The sequence below is a fragment of the Pterocles gutturalis genome, unplaced genomic scaffold (genome assembly GCF_000699245.1).
Source record: "Pterocles gutturalis isolate BGI_N339 unplaced genomic scaffold, ASM69924v1 scaffold13202, whole genome shotgun sequence".
Classification (NCBI taxonomy): domain Eukaryota; kingdom Metazoa; phylum Chordata; class Aves; order Pterocliformes; family Pteroclidae; genus Pterocles; species Pterocles gutturalis.
Genome location: NW_010115512.1, coordinates 1 through 22,435, shown reverse-complemented (window position 1 = coordinate 22,435; position 22,435 = coordinate 1). Strand labels below are relative to the sequence as shown.

The 22,435-nt window shown below is 48.5% G+C and overlaps 1 protein-coding gene across 1 annotated transcript; it reads left to right on the top strand.

The window, feature by feature from the left end:
* Positions 1–829: 829 nt before the first annotated feature.
* ERLIN1 (ER lipid raft associated 1) lies at positions 830–17,068 on the top strand (the record flags this gene model as incomplete). Its single annotated transcript, XM_010075213.1, has 10 exons — positions 830–950; positions 1,483–1,529; positions 7,168–7,229; positions 8,088–8,213; positions 9,367–9,440; positions 14,291–14,349; positions 15,409–15,500; positions 16,043–16,132; positions 16,438–16,517; positions 16,713–17,068. Coding segments are annotated over 10 exons (970 nt in total), but the record flags the coding sequence as incomplete, so codon positions are not given.
* Positions 17,069–22,435: the final 5,367 nt, after the last annotated feature.

Genomic DNA, 22,435 nt, shown 5'->3' with positions numbered 1-22,435 from the left:
GTACCTGCTTCGTTGTTGCTTTGACATGAGTCTTCTCCCTGACTCTGGTCTGAGTTTTGCCTGGCGCTCGGAGCTGCCCTGGATAGCATCCATGGAGCAAGTCGTTGTCAATCCACGACAGGGAGTGGTCACAGTCATTAAATGCTGCCTCTTGACTAGAGTTTGCTTCAAATTTGAATGAAGGAACACAGAAATTCACCAGCGCCATTTCTGCCTTGTTTTTTTCTTTTTTTTTTTTTTTGCTGTTTCTGCTCTATTTGTGTCCCATCTTTTCTACCCTTTGCACTCACCATCATGGGTCAGTTTCTTTTGCATTGTGCTTTTTTTTAGTTACAAGTGTGTGTTGGACAGCACAGGCCTTTGCAGGATGCTGCAGGAGACTATGCTGCACTCTGAGAGTCGATCACTTAGAGCTCTCCTCCATCACCTGTCTTTTAACCGCTTCTCAGCCCTCACGAGAGACTGGGGGTTTTCTTTGTGCTTTGGGTAGGGGACTGTGCCGAATGCCTTGTGGAAATCCAAACTGCTATATTTTTCCATGGTTACCAGGGAGCTATTTAGAGAGGAAAATTTGTGGTCGTAAAGCTCTCTGGAACGTTATGGTGATGGAAGAATTTAGCAATATGTGTTTTGTCTAAAAGTTAATTAGGACTGAAGCAAATGATTGTCAAGTTGCAGCAGGCTAGTGTCATGCAGTCAATCCTCTTAAAGGAGTAATGGTGGCAAATTTGGTGCAGGTGAGTGATGTAATTTGCACTACTGCAGCAGTGACCTCTGGCAGTTTGGATGTGCTCATTCTCTCTCAAAGCCAGTGCTTAATCTTTTCCAGTTGCTTGAGCCTTTTCCCCATTTTCCTCTCTCTCTGTAGGGGTGGTGCGTTGTTAACTAGTCCAAGCGGACCAGGCTACCACATCATGCTGCCGTTCATTACCACATTCAAATCTGTGCAGGTTAGTATCTCCTCCTTTTGGAAGAGGATGAGTGGGAGCAGGTGTTTGGTAGGGATATTGCTGTGTGGGGGCGACTTGGGCAACTGGTGTTTGCAGAGGGGCTCAGGAACTTGGTGGTCAGAGCAGCAGCTCCTGGGAAGCCCTTGGTTCCTTCTGCTGTAGGTGCCAGACCCAGCAGTGCATTGGGACTTGTGCTTCTGGTGGAGTCCCTGCAACGTGCATGTGTGGAGAATGTTGCTTGGGGCAGGGCATGTCTGTGTTTATGGCACTAATGTTTTTTCTAGGAGAGCTGCAGGCCTTAGTGCTGCAGGATCCAAGAGTCAGGAAATGAGCATAGCTGCTTTTCTCTCTCCTAAAAGGCAGTTGAAAAGAAGAGGTTTATCTTCTGCCCGCACCTGCAAAAGTCAGGAGGGAGGCAGAGGACACATTTTGTCTCTCTGTTCCTCTGTAATGGTTGTAAGGGTCTGGGCACAGCGTGATTTTCCCAGAGAGCAGAGAGGTTTAGTGAGCACTGGTTGTCTTTTTATTTCAGACCACGTTGCAGACCGATGAAGTGAAAAACGTGCCTTGTGGGACAAGGTATGTTTTCATTTTTCTTCTGATGATGATCAGATGCACTCTTGCCATGTAGTTTGCAGCTAGTCGCGTACAGTGCTGTGACACAGAGGCTGAAAAGTAAAGACGCATACCCTAAAATTAGTCCCAAACATACACACATACATCACACTGGGAAATAATGGAGCAGGAGGTATGGGAGGGAGTGCTCTTGCTTTTGCTGGAACTGATGTTCAGAAAGTATTTGCATTTATAGCGATAGTCTCTTGACTTTTCTTGGTTTCTTCCCTTGATTACTCTGATGGCCCGTTGCTTGTTGTTTCATCTGCTCTCTGCTTTGCGGTATTTCTAGTGTGAATCTTGTGGCTAATACAAGCGTTAACCCCAGCAGTGGACAAAAGTAAATGGTGAATGGGAATGCTCCTGATGGGAGATGGTTCATTGCAAAAACAGCTCAAGAAAATTAGTCTCTTGGAATCCTTTGGGCGTTTTTGGAATTGACGTTTCACCTGATGTAAAGAGAGAGGGGGAAAGAATAAAGAAGAATCCTATGCATGGCTGGCACCTGCCTGCTTCATAATGAGGCTGAGCCTTTTGTCAGCACAGACGTGTGTAGTTTTAACAAACACAGCAGTAACAGGAGAGGGCTTGTTGAGTTGGGTTGCAGATCCTGTTGTGTTGCTTCATTCACAAGTTAAAGTGATGACCGAATCTGTTTCTTCAGGATAAAAACAAAACTGATTATTCTCTTTGTCTTTTCGCTTTAATATACTCAGCAATCCTTCTGTTGTTTTGTTTTGTTTTGTTTTTTTTAAAAAGTGTGTCTTGAACAACTACACATAATGACCATGTTGAAATAAAAAGTTGAATGTTAGTGGCAACGTTAGCGAAGCAGAGTTGATCTGGTTTAGCCTTTGTTGAAACGAGTTCTTGGAATTATGCCTTATCAGACATCACTTGGGCTTAACTTAACATGAAGTTCTCGTGGGCCCTCGCTGGTTTTAGGTTTAGATCTCAAACTTCTCAGGAGTGTCTGTAAATGATGCTAGTGTTCAGTGCTGCAGCCAGGGCTTCATGGTCAGGTGAAGAGTCTAGATCAAACAAAAAGTAATTGCAGGAAGGAGGAGCAAGACCCATTATGTTCCATATCTGTATCTTTTAAATGGCACAGTTCAAAGTAAGTCATCAGAGCAGAGTTTTAGCAGTGCATTTAATGGTAACTTTTAGCTCATAAGTAGCATAAATAGGAGTTAATGCTTCACCTGCGGGATGTTGTAAAACGGCATCGCATCTCTGGGCTGGGGTTGGTGTGCTGCTGTTCCGCACACCTTCTCAACACACCAGGCAAAGCTTTCTGTGAGTTTGGAGCTAAATATTCTGTTTTAATTCTGTATAGTTAGTTCATTAAGCTCCTGCTACATTTCAGTGTTGCAGGATTCAGTTGTGCAATACAAGTGGCAGTGAAGTTACAGGTAATAAACATGCTTTAAAACACCAGACAGCTGGTGAAGCAGTTCTTAGTTAATAATTGAATACGCTTCAGACCAAAGGTCCCGGTAGCCCTGTCTGTTTTTGAGGTGTTACTGCAGGAGCCTTTAAATTTGCTGCGTTTGGAATCAGAGTCTGCAGCTGCTCCATGCCAAAGCTTTGAATCCTCATTTCCATAATAAAGCATGTGACAAATGGACCAAATCTGAAACTTCACCATGTTCTTCAAAGTTCATTGCAAGAGTATATCTTAAACAGTTCAAATTTCTGCAATTATATATTAAACCATCAGATTTTAAAGGATGGGTTTCTCTTACACCATATTCATATTCCTGTTCCCTGTATCCTCATCTACGTTAGGAAGCTTCTGAATGGCTGTGTGGGTGCCCCATCCCCAATTTCTGCCTTAACCTGTCCCATTTATACTTGACAGCATTAAATAAATACATTAAATACGGATTTTAAAATACTTTGTCGCCAGGTGACTGTTTTTCATAAAACAGCTGTCACCCCAGAGACAAAAACCATTTCATTACAGCAGGTAAAATATGTATCTGCTCTAAGCTGTGAATTGCCTCTGGTGTCTCAGATTTCTGGCTTTCCCCAACAAGGAAACGTGTACACAGTTCCTTGGAGAGTTCAGCAGTTTCCTCGTGGTAGGTCTGCCGATCTCCAAAAATTGATGGAAAAATCAGTTCAGTAAACTAGTTTTAGAAGAGCGAAGTGTTCTAAAGGACTGACTCAGATAATTAATTGAGAATTAATATACTCAGGAGTATATTAATTATGGAATACAATAAATGGGTTGAAAATGGTGTTGTGTAGATATTGCATGAGAGAATTAGGTAAGTAGCATTTTTTCTTATAAACTCAAGCAGAAAGAATCACGCTAAATATTGTACAGGTTTTTAATGCTAAGAAGCAGTAAATAGTCAGGACGCTGAGCAGTAATATTGCTCAAGCATTAGATATTTATTTGCAAAGATGGGCGAGTCGTCCTGTTCGTGCTGCAGATTGTTGGCAGGATCGCAGACAGAGCTCTGGAGGAATGCTGTCCCTGTTTATTAGCCACTCACGTGGAAAAATGTGTCATGAATATTGCAAGTGGATGTATTGCATTAATCCCTCTATCTCTAGGCAGACCAGATCTGACCTTTAAGCCCGATTTTTACACTCTGTGATTCCTTAACCTGGCCTGGTCTTGTCCGTGGTCAGTTCTAGCAGTAAGCGTTAAACCTTTGCCTTCTTTTATGGCCCCTTTTTTATGGCAATGTCCTTCAGCTTTTCCCTTGTCTTCTTCTGGCCTGGCATAAGCTCAAATCCTGGAATGTCTGAGGCTTTCTAAGGTCCACTGAAATGCCCACTAGTGGATGTTAGTCCTCTGTACACTTTCACCTTGTCCTGTAAAGGTTAGGCACTGTTGCTGCCTAATTATGCTTAAGCTTCTCCCAGGCGCACACAGTCCATGTGTTGATCCTCCTTTCAGACTTCCTATGGATTTCTTCTTGTTCCTCTCTCCCCTGACCAAAGAGCTTGTTCACCAGTGTCATGAGCAGCTCTGCCATGAGGATCTTGGGGGGTGCAAGTAGCCCTTGCAGAGGCTGCAAATGCCAGTCTTAGAAAGGCTGCAGAAACTGCAGTGGAGAGTTGCAAGCACTTGAAATCTCCCCATGGGAGTCACTCTGCCTTGTGTCCAGCAAGAAGCAGGCTTTGGCGAATGAGCATGTTCTGGGAGTGGTTAGTGGCTTGTGGGAATGGAAGGAGCAGTCTGAGACAGCGTTTGAGCCATTGGTGTCTATTGTAGGTTTACACAATTCTGCTCACCCTCCCCCCTCCTGGGGATGGGGAGAGGATTAAAGGGGTGAAGGGAAAAGAGACTCATGGGGAGTTAAGAAGAGTTTAAAAACTAAACTGCAATAATAGTGGAAATTATAATAATGATTATAATAGTAATATATACAAATGAGTGACACACAGTGACACTGCTCACCACCCCATGACCAAGGCTCAGTCTGTTCCCAGCTAATTATCCCAGTGCAGGGAGAGTCCCAAAACCACAATAATTGAACGCATATAAGATCCTGAGTGTCCAAGAGACCAAGATGACCCTGAGAGAGGAGTGACCCAGAGGGAGACAACCCGTAGCAAGAGAAAGAACTTCCCAGCAGAGCCTCACCCATACCCTGGCCATGCCGGGCATGGGATGGAACAGACCGTTGGCCAGTTTGGGTCTCAGTCCTCAACCTGAGGTCGAATCCTGGACTGGGAACTGGGGCTGTGCTCCTTCCCAAGCTTCTCCTGCCCCTGCAGACACAGGCACAGCAGAGAAGCTGGAAACTCCTTGATTGTCCTGGCAGCAGCTCTGCCCATCAGTGTGTGATCAGCTTCTCCTCAGCACAAACCCAAACACAGCCTCTCACCAGCTGCTCTGGAGAAAGTTCACTCTGTCCCAGCTGAAACCAGGACATGGTCAAAGGGCAAGTAAAGCAGCTGTATGTGATGAGAGTATTTTGAGTTCCAGGTCAACAAGGTGTGTGAATTGTCCCAAATCAGTGCATGATGCTCTGCCAGAGCAGCTGTCTCCAAACTGCCCAGGACAGTATCTCCTGCCCTGAAGAAGTTTACTTACATCTTCTGGACCAGGCCAGTGAAGAGGATATCTTGTCCTAGATGCTCACTGTGACATCAGAGTGTTGCAGTTCAGTTTGGCTCCTGGGCTTACAGCAGTGAGGTGCAGAGGGCCATCCCCACTGCCAAGATGTGGAATGAGGATGGCTCCAGCAGCTGGCTGGAAAACGCAGTGCAAGTGCTTTGTAGATTTGGTTTAACCTTCAACCCTCAGTGGGGAAATAGGTGGCCAGCGTATTGGGGCTCCGAGTGGCATCTGGTGGAGATGTAATAAAGCGACTGGAACAAATCACAACGATGAAAGGTACAGAGGATCACGAGAAGTGCTGTTGGACGTCCCTTGCAATGATAAATAGTCATTTAATTGGATGTGGTGGGACGGTTGGAGTGTAGAACAGGTGAGATGGAGAAAAAACACACACTCCATGCCAGTATAACTGCTTGTGCAGCCTGACATACCTGCACAGGATCCGTAAGCCTGTCTTATTTAAATAGAATAGCCATGGTTCTTAAGAGAGAACCAGCAAGAATGACCATGGCCTAAAGAGAAATCTTGAGTGAAAAAGAGATTTATACTCTTAATAGTAGTATCTCACTGGGAAATAAGTCTCTCTTTAGCCAGAAATATATTTTCTGATGGCTTGTCACTTCTAGCAGGCAAGTTCAGTCCATCAACAATGTTTTTAGCTCATAGCGGGCAGGTTTGCAGAGCAAATGCCGGTTCTGTCTGGGAGACCTTTCCTAAAAAAGCACAGACGCAGGCAAGTTCAGGTGATTTTTCTGCAAACTTAACTTTCAATTGCCTGACACGATGATTTGCAAAACAAGAAACCAAGTTTGTTGTGGGGGATACCTTTGATTTAAAACACCCCAGAGACTGTTTGGAAATGTGTGAGGTCTGCTGCTGGGGATCAACTGTCGCTAAACAGTTTCTGCTAAAAAAGAAGAAACAAAGCACGTCACAGACTCTAATCCACATTCCCTGCATCAACGTCTTGTTGCAAACAACTCTTCAATAACAGCACAACCGCACGCACATGCCCAGGCGTGTGTGCTGTTTCTTCCTCTCTGACAGGGGCCTTTCTGCTTGAGTTAGTTAATGCATGACCTTAAACCAATGCCTCTTTTATTTAAAATGTATTTGCTGCCTAGAAGAGCTGCAGGTGCATCTGCAGTTTGTGTCTGCTCTGCTGCTGTCATTAGTGCCTTCCCTTCATTGTGCTGGACTCCCCGTTTCTTCCAGTTGCAGCTACATTCCTGTTCAAAAATGTTTTCCTTTTGCTGGCTAAGCAGGAGATAACAAAGTGAAGACAAAGTGCTTCGCAGACTTGCTGGAGCATGCTTTGGGTTTATGCAGAGAGAGGGAGCAGCCTGTACAAAGCTGGGGTTTGCTGCCATCTTATTGCAAGATGCTCAAGAAGTCAGAATTGTTCTGGGCAGGTTTAGTAGAATTCAGTAAAAGAGGGAAAAAGATGACTTTTCTTTAAATACGGACCACTGTTGGCAGTTGCAGTAATAGTTTGTGAATTCTCTTTTTCACTTACAGTGGCGGTGTTATGATCTACATTGACCGAATAGAAGTTGTGAATAAACTGGCACCGTATGCAGGTATTTCCTGTCCTGTTTCAACAAGCAGCACTGTTACTGTCTTCCCTCATACTGTAGCCATTCGGTCTTGGTTTCCAAGCTTCATTTTCTGTGTTTTATTATTATTAACGTTTCCCAGTACTGTAGCACTTAGTTTCATGCGTGTGTCTGCAAGCTTTTCAAAGAGCCACAGATTTGCAAAGATGAAAATAAATTCTAGGATTGCTTCTCCACTGTACCTTTAGAAATGTGGTGGGTTCTCAAGCAGTCCTGTTTCTTGCCACTGATGATCTGTGAAATTAAATACACAGGACAAAGGCCCCAGGAGCTTGCCAGCTCAACTCCTGAGGAAATTACAAAGGCAAAGCCTGCGTAGAAGCGTCTTACCTTGTTACTTCACCAGCTGCCAAACCAAAGAACCAGACAGCTTTTTTTTCCAGCTGAATGCAAAATGCTCATGTCACTGAGGTATTGATCGGTGAATTAATGTTATAATTGTGGAAATGATACTTGTTTTCACTTTATAGTACTATCTGTTCCTGCCTGATTTTCCTTCATTGATGCAGATCATAAAACAGGACCGTGCAGTATATCTTGCTGTAATTACTCTGCTCTTTGAAGTCCTGTAATCCCAGCAGCACCCATGGAGGGGACCTGTGCAGGTCTCTTCCCTGACCTCCCTTCCACTCACCACAGGCTTCTCACTACCAGCTGTGGCTTTGTCCAGCCAAGTAGTGAAAACTGCCGGGGATGGAGACCCCACGCATCTGTTGCGTGGCACTATTTTCTTTGTACCCTGAGTTGTTGTTTTGCAGTTGTGGCATTACAGAAAGCAAGACATGTTGGTGGTGACCTGTGATAGTTCTCTTGCTTCCTCAGTGTACGATATTGTGAGAAACTACACTGCAGACTATGATAAGACCTTGATCTTCAATAAGATTCATCATGAGCTGAATCAGTTCTGCAGCGCCCATACCCTGCAGGAAGTGTACATTGAGCTCTTCGGTAAGTGGATGGCAGCTGGATGCCCCTGCCAAGGGCTGCGTAATCTCCCTGTTCTGCTGTGGAATATGTTACAGCAGGGTCCGGTGAGCAAACAGCCTCTGTGCTGGAGTTGTAATCTAGAATCCATCTCTATATATCCATACATTGCTTCCCGTGTAACTTTAATGATTTAGATTTCTTTGTTTTTCCACATGGGAATTTGATTTCAGTCTTTCTCCACTTAGGACTGAATTCTGGATGCACAAAGTAGCCACTCTGCTCTTGGGCATGCAGTCGTACCCACTGCCTTCACTCTGATGATGGTTTTGTCTTGTCTGCTTCTGCTTTTAGGCCCCTGTTCTGTTGCTGAATTGACTTTTTTACTTTAAAAGCTTCCTTCTGGCTGTTTTTAGCAAGTCAGAGCTGGAAGGGATCTTCTCTCAGTTCGTTGCAATGCTCTAGTTTTTCCCAAGGGGGTAGCAGTGGTTCAGGGATTAGCAAATTCAATGTCCTGTTTCTTGGTACCTGCGTGTGCCCCCAAAGACATAACAGCATCATGTTCCTTCTTGAGTGGCAGAGCAGGGGAAAATGGGTTTACGGAAGAGAAAAAGTTGTCAGACTTTTAATATTAAGAGACTATCAATCTTTGAGTGCTGTACTCGGACTGGCCGAATATCTGTAGTCAAGAGAGAAGTTTCCTGGTAGTACGCGCAGCGTAATCCCTTCATAACTGGCCATTTCTGTGGAGGGATCTTCCTGGAGCTTGGAAGTGACAAAATGCATTTCTTCAGTAGTAAGTCCTGGATCCTGGAGGTCCCTTGAGACATAAGGTAGAGCTTGCTGCTGGCAGTGGGGTTGGTGTGGGTCCACCTACAAAGGGACAAACTTCTGCCACAGGTCCTGGGTGCTTTTTTTTTTTGCTGAGAGACTGAAAGGCATTTGCCCTCAGCTCAGATACCGTGAGTTCATCAGTAGCTGAACCTTCCTGGAGACAGTAGCACGTGGCTCTCGGGGAGCATAGGAGAGGAAACAACGTAGTATATAATCTCAGAAGGCATCTTTATCTAACACCATAGAGATACGTGCTCTTCAAGGCCAGCTGACTCTCTGTCACACAAGCTGTAGGAGAAATGATGATAAGCTAAGTGCCCTCTCTCTTGTCCTCCAAACACAGATCAGATAGATGAGAATCTGAAGTTGGCCCTGCAGAAGGATCTCAATGTCATGGCACCGGGTCTCACTATCCAGGTAGGTTCATTCCCTAACAAAGATTATTCTCTATTCCACCTCTAATTTGCTCACTTTTCATGAGATTCGTGAGGTTTCTTGTTTTGGTTTTCCACATAACGTGAAATAGTTGAGCCTTGAGTTGATGTTTGTCAGTTGAAGATGGTTGATATGACAGTGACACTTCTAAACGCTAGTTTTATGTTAGGAGAAGGCCTGCAGGATAGAGAAAAGGACCTTTTAGGCCACAGACGTGCAGGTATTGCATTTAATTTGCAAAGGACAAGACAATGGTTTTCTTCAGACTCCCTTTGGCACCACTGCAGAGCTGGGTGCTCTGGTGTCCCAGCACAGTTCTTACAGGTAGTTGCAAAAGAAGATACCTTCATTTCTCCTGCGTGTCTGCCAGAGACAGGGAAAGGTGTTACATCCTAAGTGATTTTCTGCTTATGTTTGATGTTAGAAAATAATTTTTAGTCTTAGCAGGGCTATGAGGCATACTGGCTTTTTGGCATATTGAAGTTCAGGGCAACCAACTGGGAAACATATACCTTTGTCTCGTAAGGACTAGGATGGAAGTTTCCCCTGTAGGGAAGAGTGAGACCAAATCTGTTTTACCATTTTTGTTGACACATTTAGCTAGGCTGGCTGGCAGCATGCAGGGCGGGAAGCCTCCCATTAACAGCATGTGAAATACTATGATAAATACTGGGTTTGTGGTTTATTTGTGCATAGGCTTGCTCTGTTTTGCCGAGGGTAAACCACACACAGTGTCTTATCACAAAGAAGTTGAGATGGCACTGCCCTTCCAAATATCCAAGTTAACTTGCACTGTACATTGCAGAGAGATTTCCTGCAGAAGTTCATCATTGATCAAAATTACTGTCATATGTAAAGACCCTTTTTGATCTCAGGGTATGGAAGGGCATAAGCAAAGCTCCTGGCTTTTTGCTGGGAGATATTAACTACAGAGATAAATCTGATCTTCACCGTATGTATCCCATCTCAATTTGGCATGCCCAATCTTCACTGTTCATCAAAAGTTGAAGGATATCCTGCCTGCATCAGCCCAAACTGAGCTCACCAGACGGGCAGTTTGAATAGGTCCCATAACTAGTGAGGAAGGTGGTTCACCTCTAGTACTTAAAAGACATTGTAATCCTGCCCTTGTGTTCCTGTTGTTCCATTTCAAAACAGAGCTGGACCTTTGTCTCCACTAAATTGTGCCTCAACATACATCTCTGCCATGTTGCTCGTCAGGAAATAAACTGCTCCTTCCATGAAGAGCTGAGCTTTCTTTTTCCTTTCTGCATGCAGCTGTGTAACTCAGGTTAACTGAAGTGTACCCAGAATTGAATTGTTTTGTGCGCTCTAAGGGAAATAATTCTATATTTGTGCATAATGCTCTCTTCTTGAAGAACATGTTTGTACACGAGTACTTCAGAGATCACTGACAATTCATTTTTGAAAGAAGTGACACAGAAAACAACTCATTATTAAAAATATGCTGTTAGAGGGAATTATAGCATTTATTTCTAGTTTTATTAAAACTGTTGTGTATGAAACCTTCACAAGTCCTCCACATTGCCTGATGCAGAATGTTCTTTTCTAACTGGAATGGTGGCCACAGCTTGAAGAGAAGTGGTGGCCAGTGGATAGTAAGAAGTGTCTGAGGACAGTGCTGCCTGCAAAGGACTGGCTCAAATGGTGTGAAGCTTTGCTTTGAGATGGATGATAAACAGCTGAGATAAGAGCCAATATAGGTAAGAATCAGACCAACATGAAAGACCACATGGTCCTTGTCTGCTGCAGAGCACCAAGTTAGGAAGATGACATAGGTAAAGCTGCCTGTAGAAGACCAGAGGAATCCTCATGATCACAGGCCCTAGTACTCATGGGGGTCCCTGACCTCCTCAGTGCCTGCTGGAAGGGCAATAGGGCTGGGTGCAAGCCATGCTGGATATTTTTGAACAGTGTTGAACACAGATTTTGGGAGTGGTGAGGAAAGCTAACTGGGGAAGATGCTCTGCTGGACCTTTTAGAAACAAGGAAGAACTGGTTGAGACGTGAAGTCTGGAGCAGTGTGAGCTGCAGCAGCTGTAAGCTGGTGAGCTCAAGGTCCTCAGACGGGTGAAGAGAATTAAGGGCCTGGGCTTAAGGAGAACAGAATTTGGTTTGTGTGAGATGTGCAGGGCCCTGTGGGAGACTGCCATGGTCAGCAAAGGAGGCCCCATGTCATTGCCAAGAACACCCCAAAACATGGAAGGTCAAGCAGGTGAGACGATGCTGGTGTGGATGAACAAGGGGCTCCTGACGGAGTTGAAAAGCAGAAAGGAAAGTCACAAAAGGTATAGTAGGGATAGATGAGCTGGGAGCAATAAAGGTAGTTGAACTGAGAGCGCGGGGACAGAATTGGGAAAACCAAAGATCAGCTAGGCTTAGACCTAATGATGGCTGTGTAGGGCAACACAGAGGGCTTCTGAGGTGCCTCCACAGCAAAAGGCTGTCCAAGGAAGCTGTGGAGCAGGGGGCGTACTGACCAAGGACATGTAAAAGGTTGAAACACTCAATGCCTTCTTTGACTTCTTTCTGGCAAGGTCTGCCCTTGGGCCTCCCCATTCCTTCCCCTAGCAGCAGAGTCTGCAGAGCTGAAGCGTTACCCATAGTAGAGAGGACAGCTGAGCAGGTCTGTGGAAGCAGGTGGGACGCATCCCAGGGTGCCAAGTTGCTGGCCTACACCATTGTGAAGCCACTCTTATCTTTGAGAGATGACAGTGGCCAAGCAACGTCCATAATAACTGGAAAAAGACAAATGTCACACCCATATTTAAGGAGGAGGATCAACAGGAGAGGAGAAGTACCGTACCATCAGCCTATTCCCATTCTCTGCTGCACTTACATTGCCATCTCAGTGGCTTTCCAGTTTGTTGGTGTCCCTTACACTGGGTTCCCCACACTGGAATTACAGTTGCCTTCAGCGTGCTGCTGAGCTTTTGCCAGCACATCTCAGGATGTGTCTGGACTTCATGGCCACAGGGAAAACATGCTGTCGTATAGTCAACTTGTCTTTTGATTCCTTCATGCTCTTTTTTGCAAAGCTGTTGCTCAGCCAGTTAATCGCAGCATGTCCCATATAGTAGATTTAAGTAGATTTCACTGTTAAATAGGTTGAACCATTGGCTTGAAAAAGAAGCAGCTAGTGGAGATTGATTTCAAAGATCTGGTGGCTTTCCCAGTTATAGAGGAATCTTTGCCCGTGTTGGAAAAGCTACGCTTCTGGAAACCAATCTTTGTTTTTGTGCAGGGGGTGTTATGGATGTAGAAAGAATATTCCCCTGCACACCCAGCAGTGGTGGATGAGGTGAGCTTTCTGCATGTGGTACCTTTCTAGAGACTTGGAGAGGCTTTGCTTCTGGTAAGAGCTTAGAAAAATCCTTTCACTGAAGTGTATTCTGGACCAATGTCCCATAAATCTGCTTTCTTTGCTTCTTCAGAGAAGCAGCAGAGTTGGGGTTGTTCAGCCTGGAGAAGAGAAAGCTCCAGAGGGATGTTATTGTGGCCTTTCAGTATCTAAAGGGGGTTTATAAGAAAGGTGGAGAAAGACTTTTTTCCAAGGCCTGTAGTGACAGGACAAAGGACAATAGTTTTAAGCTGAAAGAGGATAGGTTTAGATTGGATATAAGGAAGAAATGTTGTAAGGGTGGTGAAACACTGGACCAGGTTGCCCGGAGAATTTGTGGATGCCTCATCCCTGGAAGTGCTCAAGGCCAGGCTGGGTGAGACTTTGAGCTGTGTGCCCATGGCAGGGGGGTTGGACTGGGTGATGTTGGAAGGTCCCTTCCAACCCAAACCATTTTGTGATTCCCAAGCATCCTGCTTTGATGACAGGCTGGCTCCTTCTCCCCAAGCAGGATGTTTGCCTGGGCCAGGGTGCTTGTCACATGGAAAGGGTTCTCTTTCCTCACTGCATACAGAGCCTTGGCTGGACATGTCCATATCCCGTTCTCCTCTGGGGAAGCCTCTTGGTTCTTTCCAGACTTACTGATCCCAGAGAGAAGCAGCAGGTTGAGCCCTAAATCTACAGTGGAGATGGAGCAGGAGGGTTGTGAAGAAATTCTTATGGCCATGGGCTTTCGACACCCATCTCCCAAAGCTCAGTAATGAGCTACCCAACATGCCAGCTGAGCAGGAGTAGCTCCTGGTGCTACCTCTGGAGGTGTTTCCCCTCTCATTTCAGTGAGACACCTCTGCAGAGCAGCTTAGTAGCTCTCTCTGGCGTGTACCCAATTTGTGGTGTTGGCATTGCCGTGCATATCACTCTTGACGATCCACAGTTGCAAACAACACCTGCCACCTATGCCCTGCAGCTCTCCCATCTTCACCGCTATGTCTCCCATTGCGTGGTCACTTTTGCAAGCTTTTTCTCCTGGAGAACCCATTCCTGAGCTCCTAGCCCTGCCTCTGTTTTGCAAGTCTCACTCCTGCAATTTAATGTTATTGTGTTTGTGAGCCCCTTTCTTGGGCAGTACTTTGGGAAGTGGTGTCTGGTGATGTTTGAAGAGTCTTTGGAGTGGAGAACTAAGCTTCTAACAACGGTGGTGGACCTCTTCAGCAGTCTACTCTACTGCACAGGTCCTACTTGGTCACTTGGATGCCATAAAGGGTGCAAAGACAGAAATACAAATGTAAGGCACCTCTGTGAGTATGGCTGTGCTCAGCTGTGCTGTACAAGAGGATTTGGAGCCATTATGTCTTGGATCAATGTGGAGATGTCCACAGCACTACAGCTGGTTTTGAAAAGATATTTCTTCGTTATGCAGCTTGCATTGAAATGTTTAATTTAAAATGTACTCACTTTTTTTCTTCCACAGGCTGTGCGTGTTACAAAACCCAAAATCCCAGAAGCCATCCGAAGAAATTTTGAGCTTATGTGAGTAGCTGTACATAAAATTGTATTAGTTGGTTTTGAGGGTCCAGCACAGGCAGAATGCTAATAGAAAGCTCTTAGCTGATGCTCAGAAGGTGGCAGGTGGGCTCTAGTCAGTGTGTGCTTGGCTAGGCGCACCTCATGCATTCTCTTTCACCTTTTCTGTAGCTCTTTCACCTTGAAAAGCCTTTCAGCCATTCACAAAGAGGGTTGTTAGCATGTACATAGTCCATATCAAAGCTGCATTCCTATTAGTTTATATAGAGGATACACTGGTGTGCTGTAGAGTACTTGTAAAAGACCTGTAAACTGAATTCCAGGCTCAGGGGTCTTGATGTCTCGCCAGTCAGCTCCCCTCCAGCAAACTCACAGGATTACAGACAGATTTTAGTCTCGCACGTATCCATGGAGATCTCTTGTCCAAGCCCTTTCCCAAAGCAAGCCAACACCACGGCTGCAGCAAGGTCGCTGGGGCCTGTGGCCAGGTGAGTCAGGGTATCCCCAGGGACAGGGATCCCCACCGCTCGCTCCCCCGCCCCAGGGACACCCCACTCGCAAAGGGATGGGCTGTTTCCTTGGGACTGGCTGGCATTTCCCATGCTGCAGCTTATGCCGGTGCCTCTGGGGCTCTGCCTGTGCCTCTCTGAGCAGAGTCCAGCCTCAGGGAACCTTTTGGGGAGGGGGAGATGCAGTTGGGTCCCCCTTCACCTCCTCATCTCTGTCTGAGCAAGCCCAGCTCCCCCAGCCTCTCCTCGTACGCCCTGGCCCCCACACCACATCTGCAGTAGCCCTACACTGGACTCATTTCTCATCCTGGGGGCCTCAACCTGTACATAGCATCCGGATGTGGCCTCACCAGTGCCAAACGGGTTGAATAATCCATTCCTTCGACCTGCTGACTATGTGTGTACTCATACAGCTGGAGGCAGAACTAGTCCTCATGGCTGTGACGACATGATGCTGGCAACTGGTCGGCTTCTGGTCCTGCTGGCTTCTCACGCCCCGGTTTGCAGAGCTGCTCCCCAGCTCCGTTTCCCTATGATGTCCTTTCTCACCTTGCAGGGAGGCTGAGAAGACCAAGCTGCTGATCGCAGCCCAGAAGCAGAAGGTAGTAGAGAAGGAGGCAGAGACAGACCGGAAGAAAGCGCTCATTGGTATGTCACCGGTTGGGAATAATAGCAGGTGGGGGCCAGACTGAGTTTCCATTCTACATCCCCCAGTAAGCCAGAGTGGGATGTTATCTTGCACTGCTGACAGCTCCCTGTAGGGGGCACAGCCAGGCTGCACCAACAGTCATTTAGAAAATGTGACTGTGTTGCTGTATCTACATTCCACCTCTCTCCCCATAGCAGCAAACGCCTCTATCCTACAGCGGGGCTTCCTCTGCAGTGGGGCAAGAGGTAATAGCTCTGCCATAAAAACTGCTTGGGCTTGAAGCTAAACGTTCCTGTGCCAGGGGGACTCACCCTTGTAAAAGGGATGTCAGACAGTGCAAATCAAGAAATACCAGCACTGTTTCCTTTCTGTAACTGTATTGCTTGGCATACAAACTGGCACTGGAGGATCCAAGCAGAAGGGGAGGCAGCAGAGAGGAAACTACTCATGTGGCAAAATCTGCGACCAGGTGCTGGGGTCAGGGTGCTGATGCTCAGGCCCTAGTGAGCAAATGTCTGAACTGAGCCTGTTGTGATTGCAGAGGCAGAGAAGGCTGCTCAGGTGGCCAGGATTCACTATCAACAGAAGATTATGGAGAAGGAAACAGAGAAGCGAATTTCTGAGATTGAAGGTAACCATGCTGCTGGGGTCATCTTCCAGCTAAGGGTGGGTGACGAGTAGAGGAACCTCAGCACTAGTGCTAGTAGGCATCACTGTCCTCCAAATAATAAAGGGTGCAGTAGCGCAAGATTATGTGCTGGGATCATTCCTCCCCTTTGCAGATACCTCTCCAAGAAGCCAGCAGCACAGGTATGTGTGCCATGGGCACACCTGGGTCAGCTTGTACCCATGGGACAAAGACTCAGGTGCTCGATGTGATGGGACTGTTCACTTGCTAACGCTTCTTTTCCTGTCTGTCCTCTGCTGCTGTGTTAGACGCTGCGTTCCTAGCAAGACAGAAAGCCAAAGCTGATGCGGAGTACTACACTGCTCAGAAGCTGGCTGATTCCAACAAGGTGAGCACTTGAAAGCTGGTCAGAAGAGGACTTGCTTCTTTTCCTCTGCACAGGAGATTAGGTTCAGGTGGGCAGCACTGGAAAAACACTTGATTTAACAGTGCACATCCCAGGAAGCAGCTGCCTGAGATGAAATCTGATGATGCAGGGCCCAAGAAGGTTGTCTCTTACAGTCTCTGTTTTCTCTTTTTGTAGCTGAAACTTACCCCTGAGTACCTGGAATTAATGAAATACCAAGCGATAGCTGCTAACAGCAAGCTATACTTTGGTGACCGAATCCCCAGCGTGTTTCTGGATTCCTGTGCCTTCCAGCAAGCCAATCTTAGGACTGCCCAAGAAACCAGCCTTTCTTCCCAGGAGACCCCACAGACCTCTGGAGAAAGCCACCTCAATGGAAAGGAAAGCACTGGTTGACAGAGGTCAGAAGATAACCGGTATGGCTCAACAGCTTGCCCAGCTGTGAATGGGGATGTTGCCCTGTGTTGGTGGGGCAGATGCAGCGCATGTGTGGACATCTTGTGTATAGGTGGCAGTTGGGTTGATTTTCTTCTAGCAACACATTGCAAGTGCTCTGCCTCTTCCGTTTCTTCCCCTATTAATTGTGGTGCTTCCAAATGAGGGATAACCCTGTACTAACATACCTATACTGGAATATTAAAAGACAGATGCCAGGAAAGCCTTCTGCAGTAGGTGCAGTTATTTAGCAAGCATTACTCTGGAGGTAGGAGATGTGGCTTTGAGTGCTATGTTGCTGCACACTGGTCGTTCACCAGTGCTCCTTGCCGAGTGAAGAGGCTTCCTTTGTCCTGCCGGTGAAGCTTCACTTTGTGGACACCGAGGCCAGTTTCTACTGGCACTATCTCCTCAACGACTCCAGTGGAGCGGACTCTCCTTGGCTGGCGGAGGCTGTATGTTCCTGCTCAGGGTGAGGCCTGGTGAGGAATGGTTTGATGTGGAACAGGTTATTTGGATAGGATCTGCATAGCCATAATCTTCTTTCACTTAGGCAGTGGCACTAGATAACAACTTGGAGCAAGTAACAGGCCTCTGTAACTCCCCCTCTCCAAGCAAGATCCTCGTGCTGGCTGCCCATGACTGACTGGAGTACATTTCAGCTGGGTGGCCAGGTCTCACCTTGCACCCTAAACCAGATTTGGGAGTGCGTGGAGCACCTCTGAGCAGCTGGTTGGGATCAGAGCTGGGCAATCTTTGCTCAGACCCCAGCCTCCATTGTAGGTCTTTTCACCAGGGAAACCGGGCTGAACTTTTGAACTGGCAAAGTGAAGAAGAGCGAAGGGACGCTGCTCTGCAGTGCACTGGATGTTTGACACCTCAGCTGCAAAGTAGGTGAGGCATCACTGCTCCCCAGTGCAAAATCTGCTGCTCAAAGAAGAGGTGGGACCTGCCTTGTGTGTGCTTGAACAGCCACAGTGGGGAGTGTTGCTGGTCCTCTCATCACTGGCCGGGGCTTTGCTGTGTTTCAGGGACTTTGACTTGCAAGCAGTGCTAGCAGGATGGTCTTTTCTCCCGGTGTGCATTGTAATATATCCAGCCGCTGCTCCCTGTGTGCCACAGCAGGGTGAGAGAAAGAGACTTGCTCAGAGGGGAAATCTGCTGGTATGATCTGCTTTCCTCTTTTCTTCTGTCCTCGCGTTTGCCTGCAAGCACATGCTTGTTTCTAGGACCTGTTTCTCATCGTGTTCTGTGACAATCCCAGAAGACGGTGGCTGGGAAAGCAATCGGCAAGAGGTTGAGCTGTGACACCATTCCCCAGCTGGTAGCACCGCAGCGTTGTCTGCCTCTGAACCCACTGCAAGCTCAGACCACCTTTCCTCTGCCAGCCTGGGATATCTGTACGTTCGTCCTGCTTTCCTGTCCCTTCGGATGCTTGGCCATGGCGTCATTCACCAGACAGGCCGTTTGATGGTGGCACTCTGGGACTCGGCTGGATGGTGGTGACGTTGTGATCTTCTGTGCTTGGTGCCATCTGCAGCCTCGTGGCAAGGGGAGGAACACGCTTAGCTTTTGCCTTGGTGAAACATTCAATCCAAAACAAATGGCCTGAACTTCACCTCTGCTAATGATTTCCCCAAATGAGTTTTGGGTGAGCTTCAGCCTTTCCAGTGCTGTTTTCCTGTCCTGTGTGGCTTGACTCTGAGGGTGGCAGTGGAAGTCTGTTAACATTCGGTGCCTTACCCTGTCTCAGCTCCTGCCCTGGCTGCCTCTCCTCCATCTCTGGGGCAGAGTAGGAGTGTGTTGACACTGTTTCTCCTGCTGCTGGCCACCTTGGGTGATACATGAATGTGGGACTTTGCAGCAGTTTCAGGTGGTCTTTGCTTTCCTCCATCTGTTTGCAAACTCACAAGGCCCACTTCGTGCTCTGCTCTAGGATACCAGCTCCTCTTCAAACCCAGCAGTGGCAGGAGCCGGGGACCAGGATCCTGCCCCAGTGAAGAAGCTGAGAACCAATCCTGGCTTCTGGGGAGGTAGGTAGTGGGTGAGCATGCTTCCTCATGCTCTGAGGATGAGAGGAAGGGTGTTGCTGTCCCAGGAGTTCTCCAGTTCTCCCTGTCCATGCTTGGTTCACAGGGATTGTGGCACAGCCTTGCAGATCCCAGCCTGACGAGCGCTAAGCCAAGGTTTTGCATGGGGAGGTTCATGTCTTCACCTGGCGAAGCGTTGGGCAAATGGTGCCCTCTTGCTGCAGAAGGACGCTGGTGGGCAGGGGAGCAGGAAGGATGTCCGCGTGTTACGCTGGAAGGCAGCTCAGCCAGTGGGCAAGGCAGAGCTGACACCCAGAGCTGATGGCAGGAGAGAAGCAGGCAGGCACGGCGTTACACCGCATTACACCCTGCAGTGCCCTCCCCCGGGGAAGGGGACCGGGGCAGAGAGGGAATGGGAACATATTTTGTAACAGTGGTGTCTGAAATGTCTCCTGGAAGTGCTCTTTGACTTGCAAGGTCCCATTTGTCCTGTGGGAAGGGCTTTGAGGAATCAGTGGAGTTGCATGTTTTTGATCCTCTGCCTCCTCGGTGTTGCTGGCTTGCAGCAGGTGCTTTGCAGCAGACACTTGTCCTCTCCTCACCCCAGCAGCAGAAGCTTTGGTTGAATTTTGAGACAAAAGCAGGCTTTTCAGAACAGAAGTGTTCCTGGTGCGCATGTAGACTTGTCTCCATGTGGTACTTGCTGGGGTTGGGCATCAAATCCTGGATATCAGGCTGGATGGACAGGGTAGGTTCTGCCAGCGTGGAGCTGATAAGAAGCAAGGGCGTGAGGGGAACCACTAGAAGCAATGACCAGGCAGCTCACAACTCTCCTGCAGTGATGAGAGCAAGGTCCCCATGCAGGGAGCAGGAAAGCCTTGCAGGCGGCTGCAGGAATGGCTGCTTCCCTTTGGATCTGAGCTGCCCTCCAGGTAGATTCACAGCTTTGCCACTAGTGGCTGTCACTCTGGCAAAATGTCATTGAGCTCTGGCTGGGTGCGCATTAGCCAATTCCTGCCTGCGTGGTCTGAGGGAAGTTGGGGGATGCTCCAGCAGTTTGAAGTCCTGCAGCAGCGTGTGTGTGATGCTCGGTTCCTTCTGCGAAAGCCACCTCCACCCCTCTCTGCTTCCCCAGGCACCACTCCAAGAAGCCTGAGTCGATGTGCAAGAGAAAAGGGACTCACCGTGGCTTTAACACCCCAGTCTGGGCTTTGCTTCTCTCTGAGCTGGCAGCTGCAAAGTGGGAACATAGGTGCAACTGGGAATGGGGGTTTGAACTGGTTTTTCTCTCCATTCAAAAGGCCTGTGTGCTCCTGTGACTCAAGGGGTCTGCCACTAGATCCGCGCCTCCTTTAAGGAAACACGATACATATGTTCAAGTTTACATGCACAGCGTTAAGTTCTTTTGATAAAGCAGAATAAAATTATTTTGTTACCTTATGTGTAAGGCCTTATGTTACCTTATTTTGGTGGCCTTATGTGTCCTAGGGCCAGTATCACTGCAGGCGCATGGAAGGACACCTTGTGCCTCTCACCCTGCAGTAATGCTGCATCTAGTTGCATGTCTCCAGCTCTGCAGGGACAGCCACCCTTGGAGCCCACCCTGAGAGCAGCCTGGGCTCAAGGAAAACTGCAGGATGGTGGAGCTGAGCAGCAGGGGCAGCACCTACAGTCCTGCTCTGTTTCTGCTGTCATCCTCCAAAGCCTGGGCTGGGAGCTGAGCCCTGCTGGCCCTTGGACCCCTCCTGAGCTGCCCTGTTGCACGGATGGGGCCAGTGCAAGCAGCATCCTGGGGACTGCGGGCTGGTCCCTGAGCCAGACTGATGTTCCTTGCAAGCGTGAATGCTGGTCTTGGACCAGGGTGATGGGAGTGGAGCTGATGGTGCGAGTCACGGCAGCCAGTGCTCAGTTGCAGAGTGAGTCCGGGGCCTGTTCTGGCATCTGGGGTTGAGGACCAGCAGGACTGTGTGCCAAGGGGTCACAGGGACACTGCAGTGTCCTTCAGCCCCGGTGACAGCCTTGCGCTGTGTGACCATCAGGAAGTGTTGCTGTTTGGCCCCTGTGGCTCTGGTACAGGATTTGGGAGCTCAACTTGAGCCTTTCTCCCTCCTGGTTCCACCCATGGCAGATCGATGCTGAGCCCTGGGCAGTTCCCTGCCTGCTGCCACCCTCCTGCCCCACTGCCTGCGCTGCTCCCTTCTGCCAAGAGACACCCGGCGACACCACTTCCTTCAGTCTTTATTGGTAGAAAAGCCTTCAACCTAAATTATATCAAAAAGGGGGAGGCCTGGTTTCATGGCTCAAAGTGGTCATGTAGGGGTCATAAGTTAACAGCTGCAGTAAAAAGTCTTCCAGGAAATTCAATTTCAGGAGAACAGTAACTCAAGTGATAACTTCAGAGATAACAGCCCAGTGGGGAAGCCAAGCCTGGCTTGGACCTGCCAGAGCCCCTGGCGAGACCCCCTGTGTGACTATCCCCAGAGGGGCTGGTGGCCCCAGGGCACGGTCCCTGCAGCACAGCGCTCCTCCTGCCCCAACAAACCCGCTGGGCAATGCCAGGAGTTCCTTGCTGTGGGCCCAGCAGGGAAGGGACAGGAGGAGCAGGACACATTCAGGATGTCGGGAGAGAAGGCAGCAGCTCCCAGGGCAGAGGAAAGCTTGAACCGGCTCGGGGCTGGCCTCAAAACCAGAGCTGGCTTCATCCCTGCTCCTGGTCACTTCACAAAGCCCAAGCTGATGGCTCTCCCTGGGCTGGCCGCGAGGCTACGCAGTCTGTTAAGGCACAACTCAAGGATCTGTAAACACTGGTGCCCTCCCAGGGGAGGGTCCGGCGAGCGATTCAAGTAAGGTCAGAAGCGAGACAGAGTTCTCCAGCTCTGCCACCCAAGCGCCAGAGCAACCAGCTCCTCGGCCGCGGTGGTGGATGGAGCATCCTTGGTCACCTTCTGGCCGAGGGTGGCTTCAGGGCCACCTTTGGGGGGACACACTGCTGAAAGACCGAGGCGGGTGTCAGCAGGGAGTGAGGGAGGGCTGGTCCTGGCAGCCCCTTGCCACGGCATGACACCTTGCTCTTCAGTGCCGGGAGTGGCTTGCTGGGTGGCTTCGGCTGGTGGGAAGAGAGGAGAAATCCGAGTCCCTCACCTGGGCCCCAAGGAGGGACCTGGAAGGGGACAGGGGGGGCAGAGGAAGGGTCCCCTGCAGTTAGCAGCCACCTGGGCCACCCCATAGGTGTTCCCCACATGTCTGGGGCTGGTCAGGTCAAGGGAAGCGCTGGGGATGATGTCTGAGAGGGGAAGGACGGGCCCCCCTGCCACGAGGCAGCGGTGGCTTTCGGAGGTGTGGTTACCTGCAGGGGCCATCCTGGGGAGGCTGGAGATGCCACCTCGGTGACTGGGGCCGGTGTCTGCAAGGTGAGCAAGCACTGGGGCGAGCGGC